The 26,306-nt window shown below is 32.6% G+C and overlaps 1 protein-coding gene across 2 annotated transcripts; it reads left to right on the top strand.

Annotated features, from left to right (window-relative positions):
- The first annotated feature begins 1,238 nt into the window (after positions 1-1,238).
- On the top strand, positions 1,239-17,628 carry LOC123552043 (guanylate-binding protein 1-like). 2 transcript variants are annotated; one of them, XM_045341435.2, is made up of 13 exons: positions 1,239-1,627; positions 5,587-5,709; positions 6,692-6,811; positions 7,174-7,308; positions 7,786-7,908; positions 8,161-8,348; positions 10,369-10,496; positions 11,059-11,168; positions 12,498-12,919; positions 13,219-13,496; positions 14,389-14,610; positions 15,128-15,224; positions 15,491-17,628. In XM_045341435.2, exons 2-13 carry the CDS (start codon positions 5,684-5,686, stop codon positions 15,835-15,837), a joined length of 2,196 nt encoding a protein of 731 aa, XP_045197370.2. In that variant the 5' UTR covers positions 1,239-1,627; positions 5,587-5,683; the 3' UTR covers positions 15,838-17,628. The 2 variants fall into 2 exon arrangements, with proteins under 2 accessions (XP_045197370.2, XP_045197372.2); XM_045341437.2 differs by lacking the exon at positions 7,786-7,908 and having other exon boundaries at positions 1,240-1,627.
- Positions 17,629-26,306: the final 8,678 nt, after the last annotated feature.

Here is a 26,306-nt window from a genome sequence, read left to right as displayed (position 1 = left end):
AATAATTTACAATACGGCAACGAAATCAAGGTTTCTTTTTATTGACAATGTGTATTATCTCGCGTTTACGTGTTTATCATGGTTAAACTTAAATGCTTTATTTCTCGCATAAGAATTTTCTACATTCAATTATTGAGTATCTTTCATCGTGAATTCCCTCCATGTCCGTGCCATACAGGTATACGCAAAATATTATAAATGTTTTTATGTATAACAGATAGATACGGACTAGTGATGTTTACAATGGCGTTTATATCTATATTATAATTAAAGGGCTTGGCATATCCCTTGAGACATATCAAGATGGTGACATTATTATAAGAGATATCGTGAAAAATACTTGTTTTAGATGGTAGAGTCTTTATGAGTAGGAAATCTCGAATTCATGATAACTGAAGCAATATCCTTTTGTATCCGGACGGGACTTTACTGTGGTTTCACCGTTGCTAGAAAACTCCTTCTTACTTCCGGTTTGTAAGATGAGTTCGTGCTTTAAAATGACGTGTAAGGAACAATATCTATAAAGTACAAAAACAAACCAAGCAAACAACGAAAATGTAAACATAACGTCACGCTGCAGATGTTTACCCGCGTAAATTGCCTGCTACCCTAACACAAAGATGCTATGCGGACTTAATTTTCACTTACATTTGCTGATTACAGAATGCCAGCAAATGACATATCAGTGCTTGCTTGTGTAGATGGGAATACCCGACTCGGGGTAACTACTTAGGCGGTTCCCAACTGAGTTCCTTACCACAAGCTACCCTATAGTAGGATATTTCCACTTGCAACTAGAATAAGTGAAAGTAATTCTTATAATTCTATATTTCATGCTATCTTCATATGAGACAGGTGTGACGCAGGTAGGAAAACTGGAAACAATTTTGGTTTTCCAAGCATTTTACATTGTCAGTAAACTTAAGATTTTTTTAGTTAGTTCGTGCTGCTCGCATTTATTCGATGTTTCTTTTTTTTTTCTCATGTGAGGAATTGAATGTTGCGTGCTCAGTATAAAACGTAAAATTTATGCACCGTTAAAATATCTTTCAAATCGGCATGTTAGCGTCCTATAAAGGTATGTCTTAATCTCAGTTAGGCATATAAAATGACCCATATATTGGTAGTAAACAATGTAGTTTTAAGTTAATCCTAAGATATTGTCAAATTTCAAAACGAAGAAAATGAGTTTTGTTTTGCATAGCAATTAACGCTACATTCTTACCTGTTCAATGTCATTTATTCGATATTTATTTTCTAAAAATAAATACGCTGTTTTCAGAAAATCAAGTGTATAAATAGCATGTGAGGGACTTCTCAAAAGTGAAATAAACAACATATGAGGTTAAAGCTATTTACATTGTTATTGAATTAATTAAATTCATTTGCTTTATCTGTATTTAAAGTTCTGTTTCGCTTAAACAGCACAAATGTTGAGACTGTTCTAATGTTTTATACTATTAGAAATACCCAATAGCCGGAACAAGTATTATGTAATACATTAGACATTATTTTCACACGTCCGTTTTAGCCGACCCCTAAAGCCTACAACGGCAAATTGAGCAACGGAGCGACGGATTACAGCTGTTTAAATGCAAATCTGAATTTGTGTCTGTACAAGCGAAAGGTAATACTTTCTATGAGATTCTGTAAATGATTTAATATGTACATACAATGTTTAAAAGTAGTTCCGATACAAAAAGATTTAAATATGACTAACAACTCGTTGATTGAACTATTTGGTTTAATATCGATTTTACGTTTAATAATTGCTATTTACGTATAGTCTGTTTAAATCCATTTCAATTGATTAATATCTAGGGATACCTGAAAGGCATTCGTAATATTAAAATGTGAATTCTCGTTACAGGTAAGTTTTGCTTTTTTCTTCCTTTTTTGTATGTGTGCGGAGTAGTGGGTGTGGTCGAAATGAATATACGTCGTATAATCGTATAACATAGACTAAATAGCAGAAATCTACATACATTAGAAATCTGACGTAAGAAAGCGCTTAGGTAACAAATTTCATATTAGACAGACTTTCATCATATGAATGCTTTTGGTGCGTGGCATTCCCTGTTTGATATTTCTCTTTGTTTTTATACATTATTGCAGAGGGTTATTTTCTCCAACTGCACGTGAAACAGTTATGTTTCTAAAAATGTACAGTAAATTTATTGGTAAAAATGTAGTAAGAAATGAAAGAAAGTGTTTGAAAGAATAGTGTTGATTGTAATGATTATACATTATGAACTCATTATAAAATCTCTAAGGTTATCCTTGTTCTAGACTTTTCATAAGTCATGTTTCGCGCCATATAGGCAACTGACACTACACAACTTAGTTACTCATGTTTTCAATCTGATGCTTAAGAAGGAAGCAATCCTCGTGTGAATGGCGTCTTTTTGTACAGATTTCAAGATTGCAGCTTTTACAATCAGAGAGTTTTGTCAAAAACCAAGACCGTTGCACTTTGCCAAATTCTTTCTCAATGATCTTTTACCATATATGAATTCGAAAATATGTTTTATAATTGACGATAATTGGAATGATATTCTAAAGCAAATCTAGAATATCAGAGTTGCATAATTATGTTAAATAAAAGAAATATAGGAAATTCATTCAATATTGACTGATATTTTCAGATCAACACTTGTTAGAGTTTTGCTTATGAAAACATTAAAATAGTAACAAGGAGGTAATTTCTTTCTTTTTTTTTTAAATTTTGTTCTTACTAAATAGTTAGAACATTGTTTAAACAGGTTGTACCTGGAGCAATAGGAAAGGATTGAAAGAATAATTGTAGTAATGCTGATAATTATTACGGTCCTTTGCATTACGTGTATACATGGTTTATGCACATTTATTGTGTTAAATGCTTTAATAATTCAAATGCATGAGTTTAAGATTGTCGAGAAAAAAATTGAGTGCACATATTTATGGCCATTTAAAAGTAATAACAGTTTTTGTAACGGTACCATTACAAACTCTCATATACAAAATTCAACACTGAGGGATACTTGCCTTTAATTTATAGTTAATTATTTCTGTTAACATATAAACAACCGGAAGTGTGATATAAGACAAATAGTATGGCCATACAGAAGTACGCCCCATAGTCAACGTATTTGATTCATTGGTTTCTGTTTGTTCATCGTGCCGGTACTTTTGAATGTTCATGTTTTATGCTGTTCCGATTTTACAAGAGATAGTTTTATCATATTCTGTAAATAGTAGTTATAGACTCAAGCAAAAAAAACAAAAACACATTATTGGCCAAGGTTCATAGCTGCACTTTTATACTTTTACTTGGACAAAATCAATGAGAGAACCAATATTCAAGTAAAACACAAAGCGGACACCCACTACACATATACACAAACACACGAACGCACGTACGCAAATAAATAAATTTTAAGGAAAACATGATTATTTTCAATGCGACAATTGTTATCAATAGAGTCATTATATCAAGTGAAATCATCAGCATCATTATGTCAAGTCTTATAAATAGCACCATTATAATATGAGTTATAAATAGTACCATTATATCAAGTGTTATCAATAGCATCATTATAAAATGTGTTATCAATAGTACCATTATATCAAGTGTTATCAATAGCATTATTATATCAAGTGTTATCAAAAGCATTATTATATCAAGTGTTATCAATAGTATCATTTTATCATGTGTCAAGGCGAGGCGAGGATTGCTAATACGTATGGCCCTTTCAATACAGTATAACTGTAGTGAGCATTTTTACAAGTAAAATGAAAGTACCGTGCACTTGAACAGTGAAATGTGATATATACTACATGCGAACCAAACTATAAAATGTTCTAGCCTGCTGACGTTATCTCCGAGGATTAAGGCGTTGTTATGAATACTAGTACTTAAGAAAATTGATGAGTAACAGGGTGATAAGAAACTGATAAATTTAGTTTTAATACTTCCTGACAGGAAAATCGATATAAAGTACACACATAACGTCATTGTGATAAGCACGTGTGGTAAAATTTAAAGTATAAGTAACACAGACAGATGCAAGGACGAAGTGACTGATATGATAAATATCATTTTTATGATTATTCTGCAGATGAAGCAAACATCACTTTAGTTAATCACTTCAAAATTGACGGTTTGTAAAACATATGGTCGTTTCAGTTCTAATGTACTAGTAATACACTTCTATTTGCAAAAACACTAGTCTTTCTATTTTGCCACTATCATAACTGTACCCAAACGAACAGCTTTAAGTTTAAACTTTAAATTAATTTTTTGTACATTTTAAGCGAATTGAATATCGCCATCATATATAAGTATATTTATGTTACAATATAAACTCATCTTTATAATATCAAAGTACTATATATATATACATGGTCTCTAACTATAGGTCTCGTGGATATTTCCTACAGATTGTAGGTATTTTCACCTTTTTATTCCATTAAAATTAAAAACCCCGGATGTTCCTGGGATAATATAGTTGGTACATCCGAACAATGTTTTCTTGATTAGTTTCAGGTTCAGTTTGAATCTTCGATTTACAATCATCTCTGTTAGTTTTTTTTTTACAATGCCACATTGACATAGACGGCACTACATTGCTACAATTGTTCATCTTGTTACGCCAGTCTCTTGGCTTACCTGTCCGAGTATTTAAGACTGCTGGCATCGGATCACTTGCGCTTCGCCACTTTAGGTTTAAAACTTGGCTCGCTTTGAGTGTAGAATTCTTTAGAGAAGAAACTGTACAGCTGCCTTACGGTAGTTCTAACCGGGTGTCAATCCATGCAAGAAATAATGCTCACCTTGTATCTTCCTACACCACCAAGAGCTTGAACTGGATCGTCGTATGACCTACATTGTGTCAATGTGACTCTAAACCTAACAAAAACAGAAACTTATTAAGTAGGATTTTCAACACTTGCAATGCACGCAATGGCAAACCGTTAGATGCAGTATGGCATGGACCTTTCTTTATATGTTTTATACAATTCCTCTTGAAAGTTCATAAATTGTTCGAATTTTACACCTAGTAAAACAACTCCCTAGGTCTAACACTAAATGAGTATGCTTTTAAAATAGAAACTTTTGAAGAGTGTTTTAAAATTTCAGACCATCTCGATTGTTCGTGATTAATCAACAACAAACATTTTTTCTATAAACGGATTGACGTCTACAATTACTCTTTTTGGCTATTCTAAATCTGGCATTAACACAATTTTGATGAGATTACCCAGGTCACTGTACGTTAATTGATATCTACCACAGGTAGAATCTTACAATACATTACTCTCGATTTACACCTTCATATAAAACTTTTACAGCTTATTTCTGTCGAAATTATAACTGTTTCCAATGATGTCTGACAACGACAACGGCATTAGAAATTGTTAACTGGGTAGGAGTATCCATATTTCTAGTAGGAGAATGCAATCCGTTTACGTCTTCAAGCAAGAACTACATTGTGTATTCATATTTAAGTTCCACAATAAACGTTATCATTTGCCTCAACAAAGAATAAGTTTTGTTTTATCTTCTCGATTGATTAGGTTTACAAAAATCATATTTTATCTTTCTAGGGAACTTACATTTAGATTTGTAAGCCCAAATAATTTAACAACTGACAACGACGACCAAGCTGAAACTGCATAAAGCGCGGTAACAGAACTAAACAAAATGTCGGATGAGGTTGGTGATAACGGGTAAGTACAAAATGAACGGCAATATTTTCAGAAACAAAACTGGCGTTTTATATGTAATTGTTCTTGAACGACCCCTACTCTTTCTACTGTTTATTAATGACATCGAGCAAAGTATTGACTTTAATTCTTTGGCAGATAAAGACTTAGAACTGTTATCTATGTATCTTATACTTTTTGCTGACGACATAGTGTTATTTACAACAAGCCCGACCAGTTTACAAGCACAGATTGATAAATTGCATGAGTATTCCAATAATTGGGGCCTCAAAATTAATATCAACAAAACTAAAGTATGCGTATTTAAAAAAAGAAAATCAGTACATGATCATAATTTTATTATTGATAATCAGAGAGTTGAAATTGTTGACAATTTTGTTTATCTAGGTGTTAAGTTTACGTATACTGGAAACTTGCTGTCAGCTGTTAAAACTTTATCTGACCAAGCTCTCAGAGCATATAATAGTTTATTATCGCTTTTCGACCGTGTAAAACTAACTGTTAAAACAAAGCTTCAATTATTTGACTCTATGATTTCACCTATATTGTTATATGGATCCGAGGTATGGGGTGTTTACAACTATACTGAAATAGATAGAATTCATATAAGATTTTGTAAGTATATATTAGGGGTTCGAACTCAAACACCTACCAGTGCTGTATACGGTGAACTGGGTAGGTTTCCATTATCTGTGATAGCAAAAGAAAGATCATTAAAATTTTGGCTGAAAATACTGAAAAATGAGAACTCTCAATTATATAACATGTATGCTGATCAATGCAATAGTATAACTGGTACTTTATTAGTACACCGCTAAAATAAGTAAGCCTACAGTATTTTACAGAGAGAAAACTTGGCCAGTCGTTTTAATCCGTGGCATTATTCGCTAAATGTTATTCTTTTTTTTAACGAAAAGGAAAATTCTTTTTTCGAACTAGGTTGTATTTCATATGAGTTAACATACGTGCACTTTATTACTTCCAGTGAATTGATTGGGATATTTGAAAAACCGATGAATGTACAAAATGACAATGATGACCATGATGCAGTTGTAAACGACACGATGGACCTAGAGCAAAGTCAAGAAGAGGCTGACAAGACTGGGTATGTACAAAATGAGCGGCTGTTTTATCAGGTAAAAAGAATGTATTGATTCTGTTAGTTCTTTTATGTGAATCAGTATACGGACAGGTATTATTCTTATTTCGCTTATGCCTTATTTGTGCGAACAGGTATTATTCCATTTTATTTTACCATTTTCCTTTAAAAATGGAATATAAATTTTTCAGACATGCCAGGGGCCTTAAAGTTTTCGTATAGAAACAGGAAATATTTAAATATTATATATTCTAAGAGATTACCGTTTACATCCGTCTACAGAAACGAAGTATTTAATTCTAGGAATTGTTTATATTTATATAAAGCTCTATAAATTTTCTTATGGACTGTATTAAGTTATATTTCAGTCTGTCTATGGAATCAATGAAGATATCTGAGAAACAGATGGAATTAAAAGCTCCCGAGTGTGGTTATCTTGAAGCCGTAGAAGGCGGCGCAGAAAATGACCAAGAAAATCTTTCAGAAACAGCTAATATACCCATGTAAGTACCATGTGAGTTGTGATTTGTTCAGAAATGTTTGACTGATCGTTTTATCGTGTGATTTGCTTCATGTACATAAATTGTTTACATCTACAAACAAAAAATATTATAATTGTAGATGTGAAGTGTGTTCGGGTTTAACGTGTTTACTATTTTTACATCTTTGGTAGGACGCGGCCAGGCATCGAACCCACGACCCGCGCACTCGAAGCGTGCGCTCTACCACTAGGTTACCTAGGTGGTCATGTTGCCTTTCAACAATACAAACATCGATGCTCATCTTTTCAAACAGGAGATTTTTCTATTTCAGGTGGCATTCAGATGCTAGTTGTCTTTTCAGTCTTACAATACTTACTCGCATTAACGTTTACCATTTCAGTCACATAATATATGCCTACAATTTTCGAAGTTGTATATATTTTTATGTTATTCACCGATGAATGTTACAATAGACAACAATATACTCAAATATTCTAGGGAATCAATTGAGATATTTGAGAAACCGGCTGAATTAAAAGCTGATAGTGTTGGTCATATTGAAGTTTTGGAAAACACAGTCAATGACTTAGAGAAAATGTCAGACGAGTTTGGCAAAAATCGGTAAGGTCAATAAGAGCAGTAATATGCGAAGGAAGAAAACAAAATTGTTTATGTTCTATTGTGTCTATTTGCTAAACGTGGATCTGGCAATAACATCTACAAAAAGGAAAAGTTCATATAACAGACATGCATTTATCGTTTTCAATTTAATGTAAAAAGTGAAATATTGATATTTCAAATTTGTTTATGTTTTTATGTAATAGTTTTGTAGAATGTTAATGCTTAATAACTTGTATTTAATTCTTTCTGTAGGGAATCGTTGGAAATCTTTGAGAAACCAATAGAGTTAATTTCTGCAAAGGACGGTAATTTCAAAATTGTAGAAGATACAGTTAGGAACCTAGAAAAAATTGAGTCTCCATTAAATGTTGTTGCAATAGCAGGTCTGTACAGAACAGGAAAATCATATCTGATGAATCGTTTGGCCGGCAAGACAAATGGTAGCGTATTATAGTCTTATTATTGTCAATATTATGTATAGCAGTTTTTCTATGATGCCAAGTTGTAACAAAAATTGCTGAAGTTTGAACTATAAACTTGCACCACATCAGTTACAAATTACGAAAGCTATATATATATATATAATGACTAAAAACCGCTCCGTAAACGAACTATGATAAGACAAGATAGATAAGTTCCGCATAATCAATAAAAACATAATTGACAGAAGTAAAAGTGTGTCAAGCTCAAGGAAAAATGCTTGAATATATTTCAATTTCTCTTAACTTTCTTAACTTTCTGCATAGGCTGTATAGTTAGTTATAAAAGAGTTTATCAGCTTAGAGCATGTAGAAAAATACATTAGCAGGTACATTTTTACTCACCCCAGTTTCACGAAAAAGCTTAAGTAATTACTTAGTTAAGTCAGTTACTTTAAGATTGTGCTATTGCTTAAGTTATAGTCATTTTATGTTGTTGTTTTTTTTTTCTATTACAATGTATTTATACTAAATTATACTATGGTTAGTAGTATTTGTCTGCAGTACTTATTTCAGTCACGCAAAGATGATATTTCTATTTAAGCACGATATAACGAACTTAAGTATTTGCTTAAATATATTTCTTACTTTTATACTTCATTTTCTGTAATATTCAGAATTGTTGTGTTTTGATCTATGAAATAGTCATGTACGGGTCTGATATAGATGAAAAAGTCAACATTGAAGACGCATAAAGTGCAAAAACAAGCATTTGAAATAACAGACTTAGCTAAGCAATTACTTAAGTTTTTTTCATGAAATTGGGGCCAGGTGTTCTCTGTTATAGTTTTGTAAAGTACTGACAGAGAAACACTTATTAACTATCACTAACATCAGCCAACATTCTTGATGAACAGCTAAATCTCAGAAATGACTATTGCTTCAAAATAAATATTGCCTCATATACATCATTGAATTAATATCATGAAATTCTACAAACAAAGCAGTTACTTAAAATATTACATGAAAAATGTGATATCTACAATGGGAGGTAATGGGATTTAAGAAATATATACACTGTGCATAAAAATGTTGCAAGTGATCTTCTATGCTTGAATAATTTAATAATTCCATGACTGGACACAGTTTATGTATGATCGTATTATCAGCGGTGATCCCTCCGGAACATTTTCCAAAACATATCAGTTTCTTCGGTTTACAAAGGAGAAGTATTTAACAAACGTTTTAATTGGTCAGTACCAAAAGGTAGTAAGTGCCTTCTTTATTTAAATGTAATTACTACCTTATCCCTGGAAATCAATGTTCTTAACGTTTTCTAAATTAAATTGTGTGATAACCCGTTGTTTTAGTGGTAAATTTTCATATAATCATTAGTGTAACACAGCCCCGCCAAATCATTGCGTTGCGGCTCTGGCTGACTTATATATCTCCCACTCTGAAACAAAATCTAAATAAATTAGCCCTAAGGACTTCAGTACCTGTCAATGCAGTTTATCTGTATAATTCACTTTCTTAACCCACTTACTCATTTCTTTAACTCTTTGTATTACAATACAAAGAGTTTTATTATCATGCATAGAGTCAACATTCTAGGAATGACTTACATTCATTGCAGTTAGTCTGGAGTTTACATTAGACAATATCAAAATGTTCTTATTTAGCGTAGAGTTTTATTGTTTCAGCAAACCTACATAAAACATGATGGTATTAGTATGTTTTTGGAAGTAATATACCATTTGCATTAAAAGATCAAAGCAGAATATTTAGAGCAGAAACTATTTAGATAAATTGAGCGACATGATGAGTAAAGGCTTTCTTGTTATTTTGTCAGAGACACTTTTAAGCTCAAATTTGGTGTTTATAAAACATGAGTATTTAGCTTGTCAACCTGCTATAAAGCTTGTTGTTATACTTCATTGATAGCTTTTTATACTTGGATATTTCAGACAAATCATTAAATAACAATTATAATAAGTCAAAACATTGCAGCGCGTGTTTATGTCATAATTCATCATTTTAGGATTTATTCTTGGAAGTTCAATAGAATCAACAACGAAAGGTATATGGGCTTGGTGTAAAAAGCATCCAACAAAAAAATCTCAAGTTTTACTGCTGTTGGATACTGAAGGTCTAGGAGATGTTAAAAAGGTGAGACAAGTAATCTTAGGCGCAGAATAAAACAGAGTAATGATAGTTTCCCTGGTATATTTATATAATTTTTTATGGTATATTTGATGTCTTAATTATCAACATGAAATAATTAGATGTTTGTTGTTCATGATTGCTTGTAATCCTAAATAGCACATATAATACCTAATACATGTAAATGATTATCAATGTATAGACAGACCTAATAATTCTTATATGTAGCATTCCAGGTGCAACCAGAATTTGCCGTTTTCCTACAATTACGGCTAGCAGTTAACCTAAAAGTATCCAGTATTCAAACAACAAATACCTCTGTATTAGTACTAGTGTTCCTCCTTGTAACTGCCAATTCTATGGAAAAATCAAAGGCGTAGGATGGAAGATTTCAAACATTTTTTTTTATCCAATTGTCACGGAGAAAGTTCGTCTCGCTTGGGGATTGAGATTACGACCCTACGATCCTACTGAGTTAAAGAGACGGCTGGTTTTATGTATACATCAAAATAATAGTGAACTGTTCTTAATATCTATTCATATTTGATATTGTTACATCTGATTTCAGGGGAGCATCGATCATGACAACAAAATATTCACCATTGTCACTCTCCTTAGTAGCACACTCGTATATAACACGATGTCTGCCTTTAACCAAGATGCAATTGAGAAACTTACGTATCCTTTACAGCGTTCGTTTGCTTGATCTTGTCACAATGCCAAATGACATATATTCTTCCTGTAATGGTATAATGAGAGGGGTCCCGTTATGCCATTAATGTTCATAAAGCAGTACACCATTTTCCTTTCATTACGCAGCTTTATAGCTTTCACATATGGCCAAACGAGCTAGGCAGTTCGAACCCACACATTTGATTGGCAAGTGATTTTCAACGAAATACTCGTATACAAGAAGGGCACGGATTTATGAGTTTCTAACAATGCAGCCCATGAATCAAATTCCTATGTTAGTGTATGCATAGTCGCAGAACCACAATAACAAAGTACATACTACAGGAATAGACAACGAAGGCAAATAAATCTATAAATGAACAAAAGTAGGGCACAACCTTGAAACTGGCAATGACAGAAACAACAATGGGATGTTTAAGTATACAATTCCTCTTGGTTCTAATATTGTAATACATGTAACATAAAAACACTTCTAATATTGATTAAATGGTGATATTGTTAACAAACGTCGTGCCATTTTCTAACTGTGATCTCTTGTGTTATAAATGTCTTAATGATAGTGGTAAAGACCAGAATATTTTGAGAAACACAACATGTTTGGTAATAGGCCATTTTACAATTGGTTGTAAGACACTCCACTCCTCTTTGTGTCTAACAGAACAGAATAAACAAAAGTAACTGGGTAGTGTAATTGTAAGTAGCAATATAAAGCGAATCCCTAACAAACAGGTAATGATACGTGGGAGCAAAACGTGTAAAACTATTACATAACTTGTGTTACACATATTTTGATAGAATCTAATGAAAAGCGCGTTCGTGCGCATTCAATTAATCTCATGTGGTCTTTTGATCTTCACTGTCCCGTTTGGCGCAAAGAGCAAAGGGTTACGTCGAAGTATAAAAGCTTAGATTACCAGAAATGTTTTATGTCTCAAAATATTCTGTTCATAAAATCTCACTGTAAAATATTTTAATATATAACTGAACACAACTGAAAACAATGGCATGACCTATAATCTTACGATGTTTGTACACACTGTCCTCATAAAAGTCAGATTTCTGTCTTTAAATTATTATAAATTAATAATTGGATTTACCACTGTAAAATAGTAGCAACTTATGATAGCGGTGCACAAACCCACAGTCACACTCCCTCTCTTATCTTAGAAAACAATTAGTGTTTATTGTTACGGACACTCATAAAACCTTCCATGTACTTTCATTTTAGCTGCAAAGAACGTAAGAACATTATCAATGATAATTGAAATAATGTTTAAACGGGTAATTGTATCACCTTAATTACACCATTTGCAGATATATTACTATGTTGTCAAAGAACATGAAAGTTACGTCAAGCAGTTCTTCAGATGAACGGCTTGATTGTATAATGCCACAATTTGTGCTGTGTTTGCGGGATTTTAATCTAGAGCTACGCATTGATGGTAAAGAGATCACCGAGGATGAATACCTAGAAGACTGCCTCAAAACCAAAGAGGTAGAAACGCCAGAAGATGAGAAGTATAACCGACCCAGAGAGTGCATTAAAAAGTACTTCACACGTAGGAAGGTGTTCACATTCGACAGACCAGCAGGAAGAAGTGTCATGAGACGCTTAGACACAGCTCAAGACGAAGACCTTAACGAGGAGTTTATCCAAGAAACAGAGCGGTTCATGTCCTATGTATATGACTGCCCTGAGAAAGTTCTTCTTAACAAATTGCCAGTCTCAGGCAGTAGTAAGTATTTTTCATTTTTATATTTTAGTTTAAAAACATTCAAGACCTATATTTAAAGAGGTAAACATTAGCAAAAAACGCTCTTGAAACAAGAACTGCATTGAATACATAGTATATAAATTATTATTACTGTTAATGATTATCAGTATCAACTTCACATGTGACACCATCATATTTTTCCATTTTAAGATTCTACTATGAATTAGAAGTTATACCTAGTTAGCCTTGTAAGTGTGGTGAAACCTGTGGTGGTTATTGTTATAATCTATCTATCTTAAAACCGTTTTTTCGTTGTATAGTGTTAGCAAAACTTCTCCGTGTTTACGTACATGCAATAAACGAAGGAAGTGTTCCATGTGTTGAGGATGCAATGGTGACAATGTCAAGACTAGAAAACGAGCGACATACAAAGAATGCCGTGGAAGAATACAAAGCGCTGATTAAACAAATACAACTTCCAGTCTTTGACAAAAAGAAACTTCAGCAATCGAATTTGGAATACCAAGAAGACACGTTATCAAAATTGCATTCTAAACTATTGTTTGATACAGATAATAAGATGGAAAAAGCTACAAAGGTAATGGGTTTCGTACGGTTCATTTCGTATCGTGAAAAGATTCAGTCAAACCGTTTGCTAGTCTGTAATGCATCTTTCTTATAGATTTTACGAAACATGAAATATAAAAAATAAATGTGAATATATAATTTGAAATTATTTGTCTCAATACACAGTGATTTAATCTTTGTTTAAAATCTTGAGACAGTCGTCTGGGTATTCATCTTCGGTGATCTCTTTAAAAAGCATACAAAACACCACTTCGATTTAACCTTTGTTTAAAAAGCATACAAACACCACTGTATTTGGTTGGCGTGGCCCTTATGGACAGGGACCCTCATCCTGTATTCATGAATCTTGAAACAAGCCGTTATAATGAAATGAATGAACTGGCACGCAGAAAAGTGCCATTCAAATATTCCAAATTTAAATGTAAACACAAAGTCACCGCATCCGAATGTTCAAATGAAGTAAGCATAATATATGAGCACTACTACACTACTGCATCAAGCACCACCACAATCCGATAATATTATAATACAAAATTAATTCAGAATTAACAGTTCTATCAATTCAGTATTCACTATAATATTCAAGAATTTTAAAGGTGGCAGTTTACAGACAGCGATCTGCATACATTTTAAGGTATTGATATTGATATTTAAAGTAGCAGTCCTAAGGTAGTGAGTTTTATATATTTTAAGGTATTAATTTAATAGGAAAACGAAAATAAAGTAAAATAAGGTGTCATGCATCCTTAGCCAGCACTACAGACACTATCTTTCGGTTCAGCCTGTGCTGGAAAAAACCAAAGAATATATGACATTATACATCCCTTGTGAAAATGTAGAACAAACACCAATTCAATGCACATGAAGACATTGCAGTTTGGGTATACCTTATATTTTTACAGGCTGAAATGCAAACACTATATGAACAAATCGACCAGCAAAACGGAGACCTTTTATATGAAAATTGCATTGCTAAGATCCATGAAATGCATAAAAAAATTGTCAAGACTAACATGAAGAAGGGAAAGTATGCGGTCGCAGGAGGACATACAATCTACAACTCTGACATGCATGAACTATTTGAGGAGTATAACAGAGATCTCAAAATTATTGATTTAGCTGTGGTACGAATGACTGTTGTTGTGTGACGCACTTTTATAATATAATATTTCTGTAAATGTAGAATTATTTTACACTGAAAATGTTGATAATTTCTCTTTTAATGTAACATATTTCTACAAAAAAATTAAAATACATATGATATATTTTATGACATTTGGTAGTATTTATAATTCCGAATAACTAGACATCATTCCATTTCAGAAAATAATAGACATGCTATATAATATGGCTTTGAAAGATTTCCGTTAGGTAATCTATATAGAGATCCTTTAAAAGCATGCGACACAAACAAGCATCAAAACATAGAGGTGTCGGCTAAAATTTACTTATTCATGAGCAGTAATGAAATGTCACTGAGTCCCAAGTAGGGTACGACTGTTCACGACCCTCTTGTCAGAATGCTATTGTAAAGGTGCATCAAAGCTATATTCGATTCATCAAAATAATTTGCACTTTCCCTTTGTCTAGCGTTTATCTTAGAAAATTGACGCATCACGTCAACATATTCTATCATTTCAGAGACAAAGAGCTCAAAACGAGTTTGAAAACGAAATGATTCCCGAAAGCAAAACGATCATGGAGGAAGATAAGATGTATTCGGGGAAGGCGATGAAAGGTACATTCCGTGCAGCCAAACAGATTATAATGCTAACTGCTTGTGAACCAATTTTATTTATTTTAGAAATACAAGACATACCATTAATTGTAGATATTATTCATTCTAGTTATTTGAATTGATTTAACCATGCACCATGACGAGAAATGTCGATACAATTAGTATTGCCGAATTTTGCTATGGAAAATAATCTTTAATGTACCGATAAATGTATATTGTATAAGTTAAGCAATGAATTTACGTCTAACATGTGTTATGTCATTCAGAATCAGTCGCAATAAAAGTAGAGACCATTAAACAGGATTTCATGAAAACACAAGAAGAACAACACAAAACGTTTATGGCTGAACTTGACCGCCAAAACACACGACATAAAAACGAAATGGAAAACATTCGAAAAGTTGAAAGAGAAAGAGAGGAAAGAAAACTAGAAAAATACAAAGAAGAAGCTGCGGAAATGCGTAGAAAGGTTGCTGAGTTAGAGGCTAATGAAAGATTACGTCGTCAACAAGAAGCAGAGAAACAAAGATATAAAATGTTGGCTAGACAATGGGCGGCTGCGGAAGTAGAAAGCACGAGGCGGTCTCAAGAAAAGCGGTGTATATTATCTTAAATATTTGAAATTTGATGATGCACACTATTTCTATCTTCTTATTCATTTATTCTTCATGTGTATTTCTTTCATTTTTTATCAACGAGAACAACTTTGATTGAAATTAATCAACATTGTGTATTAAGTTAGACGATTATCTCATTTTAAGTTGTACTTAAGGAAACAGGTTTGATACACAAGGTAAAGTAAGTAATATTGTTATAGTACATTTTACTGTAGAAATTCTAATTGTTACACAAGCATTTGATTATGCCTCCCACGTATAGTGCGAGAAACATATGGATTTAGTGCTGTACGTCTGTCTGTTAGTCTGTTTGTCACAACGTGTGTCCACGCAACCCCTCCGATACAACCGAAGGGATTTATTACATACTTCAAAAGAGTCGCTTTTACAATGCTTAAGCCGATGCTAGGAGGCGTGAGAGGATTTTTGCACATTTTATTACCTCCCATGAACAGACGCAATCAAACCGAGTCTGCTATTGTTCATTTTTGGTTGCAATCTATGCTTCCAAAGGATATTTTTACAGATTTTATTGGTTGTTTATATTATCGGCATTTCCTGGTTTGATCATTTTCAGCGGAGTTATGACCCTTGATTCGTCTAATTTTATAATGTTTTAACCACTTCTTTTATATTATTAAGTGTATTTCCATCAAACCTTACAGGGGTGACCATACATTATGCCTTTTGCGGCAGTCTTAGATTCGATGACGTTGTCGGAGTTATGGTCTTTGATTCACCAAAGTTTATGGTGTTTTGGCCACTTGTATTATCGGGAGGCCTTCCACCAACTCTTACATCAGTGATCAGTGCTAAGCCTTGGGCTAGTAATATACATTATTGGCATATTCCGGTTTAGTGATTCGTTATGGGGTTATGACCCTTAATTTGACTTATTTTACCTTATCCGGGCAACTGCTCCGATACCACCAGGATGAATTACATAAAACTTCATAAAAGTGATTATTGCCAAGCCTAGTTGTGTATATCGTGGTCATGCCCCTTAATGAATCAATTGATATCATGTTTTAGACACTTCTCTTATATAATATGGTAGATTTTAATAAAACGTTACAGGAGTAATCAGTGTAAGGTCTTATTATGCTTAGTATCGGCATGTTCCAAGTCAGTATTTTTCAGGGGAGTTCTGGTCTTTTATAATTTTATGATAAAAATTGGCAACTTCTCTTTGGCTGAGTTTCTCCCAAAAGCTCACGAGTGATTAATGTGAAGCACAGTTTTGGATATTATCACCATGTTCTGATTAAATGATTTTCAGCGTAGTCATACCTATTGATTTATCAAATTCTTCTATACTACACTAAACTTTATAGGAGTTATCACTAGCAAGCCTAATTGTGTACATTGTTGGAATATTATTGCCCTTAATTTTTGGCTTTTCACAATGTCTGCATGGTAAGTGGTTGGAGACATACGTTTCATACAAAAACATTTTTACAACAGGAAAATCAAATCGAAAAGACGGGAATAAATATTTATCGAGGTTTATACGACCTTACCAACCTTAAAGTCACTCGCTACAGTTTTTCCGGACGGGTCGATATTTACCCCAAAACCGTGCCAATTTGGTTGTGTTTCTAATCGATGTAGCTTACTACAGAGGTGGAGCGGACTTCTGCGTATGCCCGGAAGTGATTATCTAATGTCGCGTACGGCAAAAATTCGCAGATTATTGTATGTTCGCATGCATGTAAAATATGTATAATATACTGACTAAATGTTAGGGTAAGTATCACCATGGTTACAAAATATATACATTTAAAGTACATTTAGTTCAAATTGCTTCAATCCGACATATACTGGAGTCTGTAATTTATACCAGCGCTCCAACTCTGCATTGAGTCACAGCTCTTTCTAATCCCGTACCGTACCCATACCGTACATCCGTATTCGTAAACTATAGGTTTTGTTCGGAGAAAGGCGGAAACTTTCATCATTCTATGACATCAAAATGCTTCAGAACCACCTTAAATCCGCTTATTAACAAATCTACTGTTTGATAATTTGATATATCTCTAAGTCATTTGCTCAAACACTGAAAGAGTACTTTGTACCAACCTGCGTTGTATAAATGCCCGCTACACACCACCTCGTTGTAATTTGATTTAAGCGAAATTTAATTTAATATGGTGACCTATCAATTTTCTTTTTGTTTTTGATAAGGCAGACATTACCAAAGGTATGTGCAGAGTTTGATTAAATTCTATTATGTGAAACTCGATAAAATAGCAGAAGTACCAAGTTAAAATTGACAAAAATATGCAAAAACAGCCCTTGGGTCTGCTGAACAAGTATTCCTTCCTTTACAAAATCAGTTTCTTTTGATTTCTCTGAGCATGTTTCAAATAGATATATTGTTTTCCGTTATAAAAATGCTTAGATATCAAATTTATACTGATTATCGTATTTTACTGAAATATATTTTAGGATTATAGAAATTTTGAAAAATGTTAAAAATAGCACCATAACTAGCGGCAAATAAAATTCAAACAAAGCTGGTGACCTAGTATTTTTATTTCATTTTTGCAATACATCATAACATGATCTTTTAATACAAAACATTTCATCAAAATCTATTATTGAGAAAAAAAAATACGAAACTGTAGCGAGCGTCCTTAAAAGAAATATTATATCGATGTACTGATCACGTGTTTGAGAAAGCCCGTTGTTGTATGAATCGAACCCACCCCAAACGAAAAAAAAAGGGGGAAACAAAACACCTAAACAAAACACTAATACTATACTGTGTTTTGATGATGTTTTATTAGTATAGCAAATGACATGCAAATGAGGTAACAAAACACTAACAAAACACTAACAAAACATTGCTAACGAAATACCGACAAAACATGATAATTATGCAAATTATGTTATAGGTTTATACAAAACACTAACAGAATACTTCATGTTTTGTTAGTGTTTCATAATATGTGCTAAAGAAAACACTAACAAAACACTGCTAACAAAATACCAACAAAACATATGATATGCAAAAGAATACTTCATGTTTTGTTAGTGTTTCATTATATGTGCTAAAGAAAACACTAACAAAACACTGCTAACAAAATACCAACAAAACATGATATGCAAAAGAGCTAGGTTACAAATTTAAACAAAACACTAACAAAATACTTTATGTTTTTTTAGTGTTTCATTACATGTGCTCAAAAAAATACCATGTACAAAACATTATTAACATGCATGAAACAAATTTATATGTGAGCCGCGCAAGGAGAAAACCAAACATAGTGGCTTTGCAACTAGCATGGATCTATATCAGTCTGCGCATCTGCGCGGTCTGGTCTGGATCCGTGCTGTTAGCTTTCAAATGCTATTGAAACCAGAGAAACCATTAGCGAACAGCATAGATCCTGACCGGACTGCACGGATGCCAGAAAAGGTATACACACAATATTGTGCTAAAATGTCACCATTTTCTACTCAGTTCCAAAGTCATTGAAGTATATCAATATTTTCCACTTTTTGCCATGTTTTATTTTTTCAACAATCTTCTGATGTATAGTCAGTCACTTTCAACTGAATGTCACTATTGGTTGAGAAGTTTTCTGTAAAGGTTAGCCACCATCAGTGTTAAATGCCACAGGTTTTCACTAACCGTCCAAAGCCATCTTTTGCCATCATTCGTCTCACTGCAAAACTTGTAGATATAATAAACCAAGAAATATTAAACCATAAAAGCAGTTTCTTCATTAGTTTTTCCTTTGTTTATAGTTTCAAAATTAAATTAATATCATACATGGTAATTTTTGATATTCAGAATAGTGCATCTTTATGATACAGGCAACAGTGCAGATTTTAGCAAGTAGTAATTATTACAACATTTAATTGTTTTATTTTTTAGAAACTGTATTTTTTAATTTGATTTCAAATGTTGGTATAGAATAAGGTTCCAAAGATGGCAGACAGATATTCAATGTTTTGGGGTAGTGATTAATAGGTTGGACTTATGCATTGCTATTTGTAACCATTACCATATTGTATAATTAGTAACTTAGTTTAATTTCTAGCAGTCACCTGCACTAACACAACAAGTTATGTTGACTGTCATGTGATTACTTAATTTGGTATTTTCTAATTATTATACATGTTTATATTGATTTGGACTTGATATAAGGGAGATAATTATAAAACCTGCCATGAGTTTGCTGGAAATAAGTTTTAAAATTGATCCATTAAATCATGTTCGGGGAAATTTTTTCAGTTGCCCACATTCAATCAAACATACAACTATGGTAGTGTGTACATGTATATATAGTAATATATAATGCCAGTATACTTACATGTTTTTGAACTGCTGGATTCATTAAGTCTTCTTTGAACACAATAGGTTGATTAAAGTCCGAATTCATTCATGTGTGCCCTATTTAATATACACATATGGTGCTATACCTGAAAAATAGATTTAGTTTAAAACTTAAAATGTTCATAAAAAATTTGGTTTATTATTGGGTATGTCAATGACCTAAAATTTAAACTGTATACATTGTGATGAAAAATAGGCCAAAAAATGTTACCAGCAGCTTCCAAGTTCTACCAAATGTATAGCAAATAGAGGGTTACATTAGTCTTTATTCTTGTTACATTATACTCTTTAATAGATTGAAAGAATTATCTGGATGAACATGATTAAATTAATAAATTTGAGTATTTATAAAAAATATTTTTGGAGAAGTTATTCATATGTTATGTTTTAAATTAATTACCCCAATCTTATAAAATAAACAATATAATCATCTATAACAACAAGCAAATAACCCATAAACAATTCTTTTTGTTAAAAATAATTTTCATTTACCTTAACATAAATGTGTGCAACACCAACAGACTAATTAAATGTAAAAACAGGTTAAAAAAAAAAACACTGATTTTAAAGCAAAATATCATTCTCTGAATTTACAGACTGAAGTAAACAGTGCCATGGTAAGCAGACTAATAGCATTGTTTACCCTGTAATTGGGGAGATAACTACTGGTTTAAACTTTTTGTCTCTGTTTCATTTAAAAATATCCACTTTTCCTTTTAGTAAATTAAAAGCATGATAAACTAGAAAATACAGCTGCTTAATAGTTGCAAAACAAAAGCATTATGAACAAAAATATATGTGTAGCAAAAGTCATTTGTGAAAGCTACCCAAACGAAAAGTAAACAACCTAGCTGCTTCCAGTTTAAATCCATGATTTACTAGAACTTACAGGTAATCTAGATTACTGTTGGAAAATGAATAAGTTATATTGACTCACCATTTGTATTCTTTTCATTGCTCTTCAACTTCCATGTTAAATATAAACTGCACATAGTAAACAAAGAGCTATATAAATAAACTTCTTTGTAGTGAAATAACTCCATCCTGCTCTCAAAGAACTTCCTGTTTAGATTTGAAATGTTGATATTCTTGGGCAAATGTGTCATTTACAGTCAGCTAATGAAGGATACATCTAGGATGTTGAAACTATTTCTGTACTAGAGTAAGATTTTATTCCATTTAGATACACATAAATTTTAAAGATTACTCTGATAAAAAACAAAAAAGTTAAGGATTACGTTTTGTGGTACATGCACAGCCCCCAGAAGTAGTTCACTGACTTTATTTTCTTTGGCTGACCTCTTGGTAGAGTTTCTAAATATATAACAAGCAAGATCTTATCAGTCTGTGCTAATCTCCTGTTGTGAGACAAGCAACATGTACACTGCAGTAGATTAACTTATCATCCCTTAATAGCCAGGTGGAAACAATTGCAATATTATCTACGCAACTACTGTGATTGATGTTCTTTTTGGTGTTACTCTAGGAGAAAAAGTAATGATAATTATTTCAATAAATTTTAAATTAGTTCAAAATGAACTTTTCTGCAAGATGAATACATACAAGTTGCATTACAATAAATGTTTTAATCCCATTTGTTTTGTTACCTATCTAATTAAGTTAGTTAAGAAATAATTTATAGCAAAACAGTGCTTTATTACTATTTATACACGATGGGTGGTTATAGGTCGGGCGCAATAATTTCATGAGGCGGCAGCCCGCGTGAAATTATTTCGGACAACGTATAACCGCCCGAGTGTATAAATAGTGATAAAGCACTGTTTTGCTATAAATTATTTAGATTCTAATATGTTCTTTATTGTAAAATTTATATCAAATATGATGGAACTGTTTCTTCGCGTAAGCATGGGGCCAATAGTACGTCTTGTTTATACACGCCAGGACCGGAAATGGTTAAACGTCTTGCGGCAGAGTTCCGTTCGGGCAAAAAATATTGCGAAGTATTCAGAAAAGCAAATAACTAACTCAGTTTGTGTATAAATTAATTAACACATTCATGCAAAGTGACATTTTGTTTAAAACATGTTATTAAGTAAAATATTTCATGAAATTTGAAAGCCCTATTTCTTGATGCGTACATGGCGCTAAACATCACGTTGACGTGACGTCAACATAACATCGTTGTGATGATTAAAGCATTGTTAGTCATATTAGAATTGTAGTTATTGGTCCTAAAAATACTTATCCATTAAAATATTCTATGTTCACAAGAAATACCTCCTTAAAATTCTGTGACTATAGTTTCCATCACAAAAGCTTTCTAAGTTATTTTTCATGCTATTATACTAATTAAGTCCAACTTTCCAAGACAAAAGCTCCTGTTTCTACAAGTCAAATGAGATACCAACAAAATATAGCATGTACAAATTCAAGTGTAATGAAACACTAAGAAAACATAGTTTTCATACTCCAAATTGTAATAAAACATCAATAAAACATTACTGATATAAGAAAACATTAACAAGATACTAAACACCTAAAATCCTGGAAGTATAGTATTGGTGTTTTGCTAAATGCTGTAGTAACAAAATATCCTAACAAAATATTAAAATATGTTTTGTGGATGTTTTGCTAGTGTTTTGTTAGAGTTTTGTTATTTTTTTTTTTCGTTTGGGACCTTTTCTGAAATCAAATTTATCAGGTATTCGTGTGTACCTGAACAAAGAAACATGTTATTTTCCGACTTGATGTACTTCTTTTTCTTATTGTTTTGGTAACTAGCTAATGAGTGAGTATCTATTATATTTTCTGTTATTGTTGATATGTGTTCAACTTGACTTGATAGATCAAGTTGTCATCTGTTTAAATACAGGAATAATATACTTTTGAAATTTATAATCTTTGCTTGTTGCAAGTATTTATTGTTTATATACCTTTAAAACAACGAATGTGAATCTTGTATGGTAAGATTGACATAGGAGACTAGTAACGGGGACAAAATGTCAGAATTTTTTACTTAAGCGATATCAGCCATCAGTATGAAACAGCAACCAGGCTGTATTACATACTTTAGTAATGATACGTAACTTTGTACATATAAGCTTTTCGATAAAGTTGGAAAATGGTTAATCAGCCTGAACCGGTTTACTGTGAGTTGTTACGTCCATATACGAAGAAAAAACTAATAATGTCAGCCTGAAAGTATTTCAGGTACACTTATTTGCCCCCCATCCCATGTTTGGGGGAAGTGGGCGGGTTGGGCACTTATTTTATAGCAAATATAGTTCCTATAGTCTTTTTATCTCATTTTAGACCTCATCTGTAGGCTTATGTGAGGTAATGGACATACAAGGTATTTAAATCAAAGTCATCCTCGGATATTTCAATGATTATTGCAACAATCATCTGGTTTTCGTGTGCGATTGAATTTTATATTTCCTACAGAACTTCGATGTAATTTGTTTATTTTTGGTCAAAGATTCTCTTTTTTAGAGATATACGAGACATTTTACGCGTGATGTTTCGAAAAAAACAGACAGTCCTCGGGGACTGAATCAAATTCTACAAACAAGAATTTTGAAAAATGCATAAATGAAATTTAGAAAAAAAACTTACTTTGCACGAAAGAAGCTTGCATTTAATTATTCACTGAAATAAATATATTAATTCCTTTAATCCTTAAATCCTTCAAACCGATGTCAATTTCAATGCAGTTTCCAAGTCAGAAAGTTTCAGACATAATATCCAACATCCGAAACTTGATCCAGTCAGTCAGCGACAGTGGTTTGAAGATCCTCTGGTCAATTACTGAACTATGCATATAAAACAAAATCTTGATCACATGAAACGAGAAGCTTGTTCGGAAGATGCGTTATATATTATTAATAACATCTGTAAAAAGATCCCTTGGACGCATAGAATACAACCAAACAAGAATAATAGCAGACTCGTTTTGACCGAGACTGTTCGTGAGAGGTAATAAAATGTGCAACACCTCTCACGCCCCTAGCACTGGCTTAAGCGGAACTCTATTATACATCAATTGAAAGGTCTCCATGGTCCCAAGAAGACCAGAAAATATAACATCACTGAAGTCGAAATGTTGTATCGCCGTTACGGGTCCCTTGAAACACCCAATATCATCCTCCAAGTGATAGATCCGTCGTTTTGGCAGAGTTTACTTTTTTAATGTATTTAATAAGCCATTTATATACAGTTTAAGGTAACGTTTGCTGAAATCACGAACTTTTCGACTGTACATATATGAAGTTTTAATTATGGTAAATTACTTTTAACGGCAACACTGATTTGTCACTGTTATCGCATTTTGCGTAAATTTCAATTTTTCTCCTGATCCAATAGTATGTCATGTAACAAGAAGTAAATGTTTCGTATTCGTACTTTTTGGTGGGAAAACCCGCAAGTGCGTTTCGTACCGCTCAATCGGAAATGAAAGTAACTGATAACTTTAGCATTCTACTTTTAAGCGGAAGAACAAAATACCTCTTAAAATGTTATTTTTTTTATTTCGCCAGTAGATTAACACAATATTGAAAAAGTGGAAACTCAACATATCGCTTAACACATTTACCAGAACCAATTTAGACACATCCGCAGACGTGTTCATACGGCGGTTCACATAGAACCTTCAATGATACACTAGTGTGTAATTCCATGAAAATCGGCGTATGGTCCCCAGTTAAAATAATGGACTTGCCCTAAACGAGAAAACAATGGGCAGAACTAAAGGAACTGGAATGTAGAATGTGTCTAATTCCATGAAAATCGGTGTATTGTCCCCAGTTAAAATAATGGACTTGCCTTAAACAAGAAAACAATGGGCAGAACTAAAGAAACTGGAATGTAGAAGGGGGATCTGAAGTTACGGAGCCTGCATGTCTACCTACACTACAAAATGTTTTAACATACCGTCATGAGTGGTATTTTAAATCGTTCTACTTTGAAATTTCACCAAACGGCAGGATGGATTTGATATTATGTTTAAAAAACTTTAGCATTATAAAGAATAACTGTAATATAGCAACCCCATATATAAGCAAATTTTGTTGATTACAGTAAATATTAGCAACAAGCTTTTTGTGGATTCTCCAATTAGTACGGCATATTGTATCAATTAAAATATATTGAGACAGTACTTATTATTTATGAATGAAACAATGATGTGCACCTGACTTGCACTAAGGTAGTTCTGCACGTTCGGATCAAACATTTTTCTACATTTTAGAATTTGATTAAACCCTATTTTTTTTTCAAAACTTCAAACTGTACGAAGAAACTTCAGCACATAAATGCTTGATTTTTTGCTAAACTGACTTGAAAAAGTAGGACATCACGCAAGTTTTCATGATGAAAGTCTGTGGGAAAATTACAATTTTCATAACATTTTCGCGAATATATCTTTTTTTGTAGATTTTAATGCAACTTCTCACAGTCAAAAATAAACATATGACCTATGATATGGGTAAATAAAATGTATAGGTCTGTGCTAGTTGTTAAGACATTTGCCCATAATTAAAGTGATCCGCACATTTCAAGCCGGTTTTAAGCCATTGTTTTAACATCATATTTTAACTTTAGAAAGATAATTACGTTGCCATTGTAATAAATTTACTCACGGGTTGCCATTAAAATATAAAATAATTTTCATTTCCATACGCCGAATCCAGGCTTTATTCTACATTATTCGGATAAATGACGTCACGCCAGCAATTCCGGTTTATCAAGCGTACAGAACTACCTTAAAGTAGGGATATAGGGAAAATCACAAAATCTTGATTTCGAACTTCATTTAATAATGAAAAACATGCCTAGAGATACTAACCTTTTGTATTTACGATGCTATTTTGTGACAATTTTACAAAAAGTATAAATAAATTATTGGAAGTCCAAATTAGGTGAGACAGACATTAGTAACTGATGCTGTGCTGAAAACACCGTTACAATTTTCAAGAGGAGAAATATTCATACAACATGCCTACCACCTATCGTGTACTCCACATAAATTACTGCCGTCTTCCTGGAAGAAACCATTTTAAGTCAATGTAAACCAAATATTTTAACACAAAATATCTGACACAAAATGTTTAAGTCTAAGCTATAGCGTACATTTAGCATTTTTAAAGGGAATTCCTATAGTTT

The sequence above is a fragment of the Mercenaria mercenaria genome, chromosome 4, assembly GCF_021730395.1.
Source record: "Mercenaria mercenaria strain notata chromosome 4, MADL_Memer_1, whole genome shotgun sequence".
Classification (NCBI taxonomy): Eukaryota; Metazoa; Mollusca; class Bivalvia; order Venerida; family Veneridae; genus Mercenaria; species Mercenaria mercenaria.
This window is presented reverse-complemented; position numbering and strand designations above follow the sequence as displayed.

Coding starts and splice junctions, on each gene's coding strand:
- LOC123552043 (XM_045341435.2), top strand. CDS start 5,684: ATGTCGGATGAGGTTGGTGATAACGG. Junction 6,812..7,173: donor GAAGAGGCTGACAAGACTGG/GTATGTACAAAA, acceptor GTTATATTTCAG/TCTGTCTATGGAATCAATGA. Junction 14,611..15,127: donor AAATTATTGATTTAGCTGTG/GTACGAATGACT, acceptor CTATCATTTCAG/AGACAAAGAGCTCAAAACGA.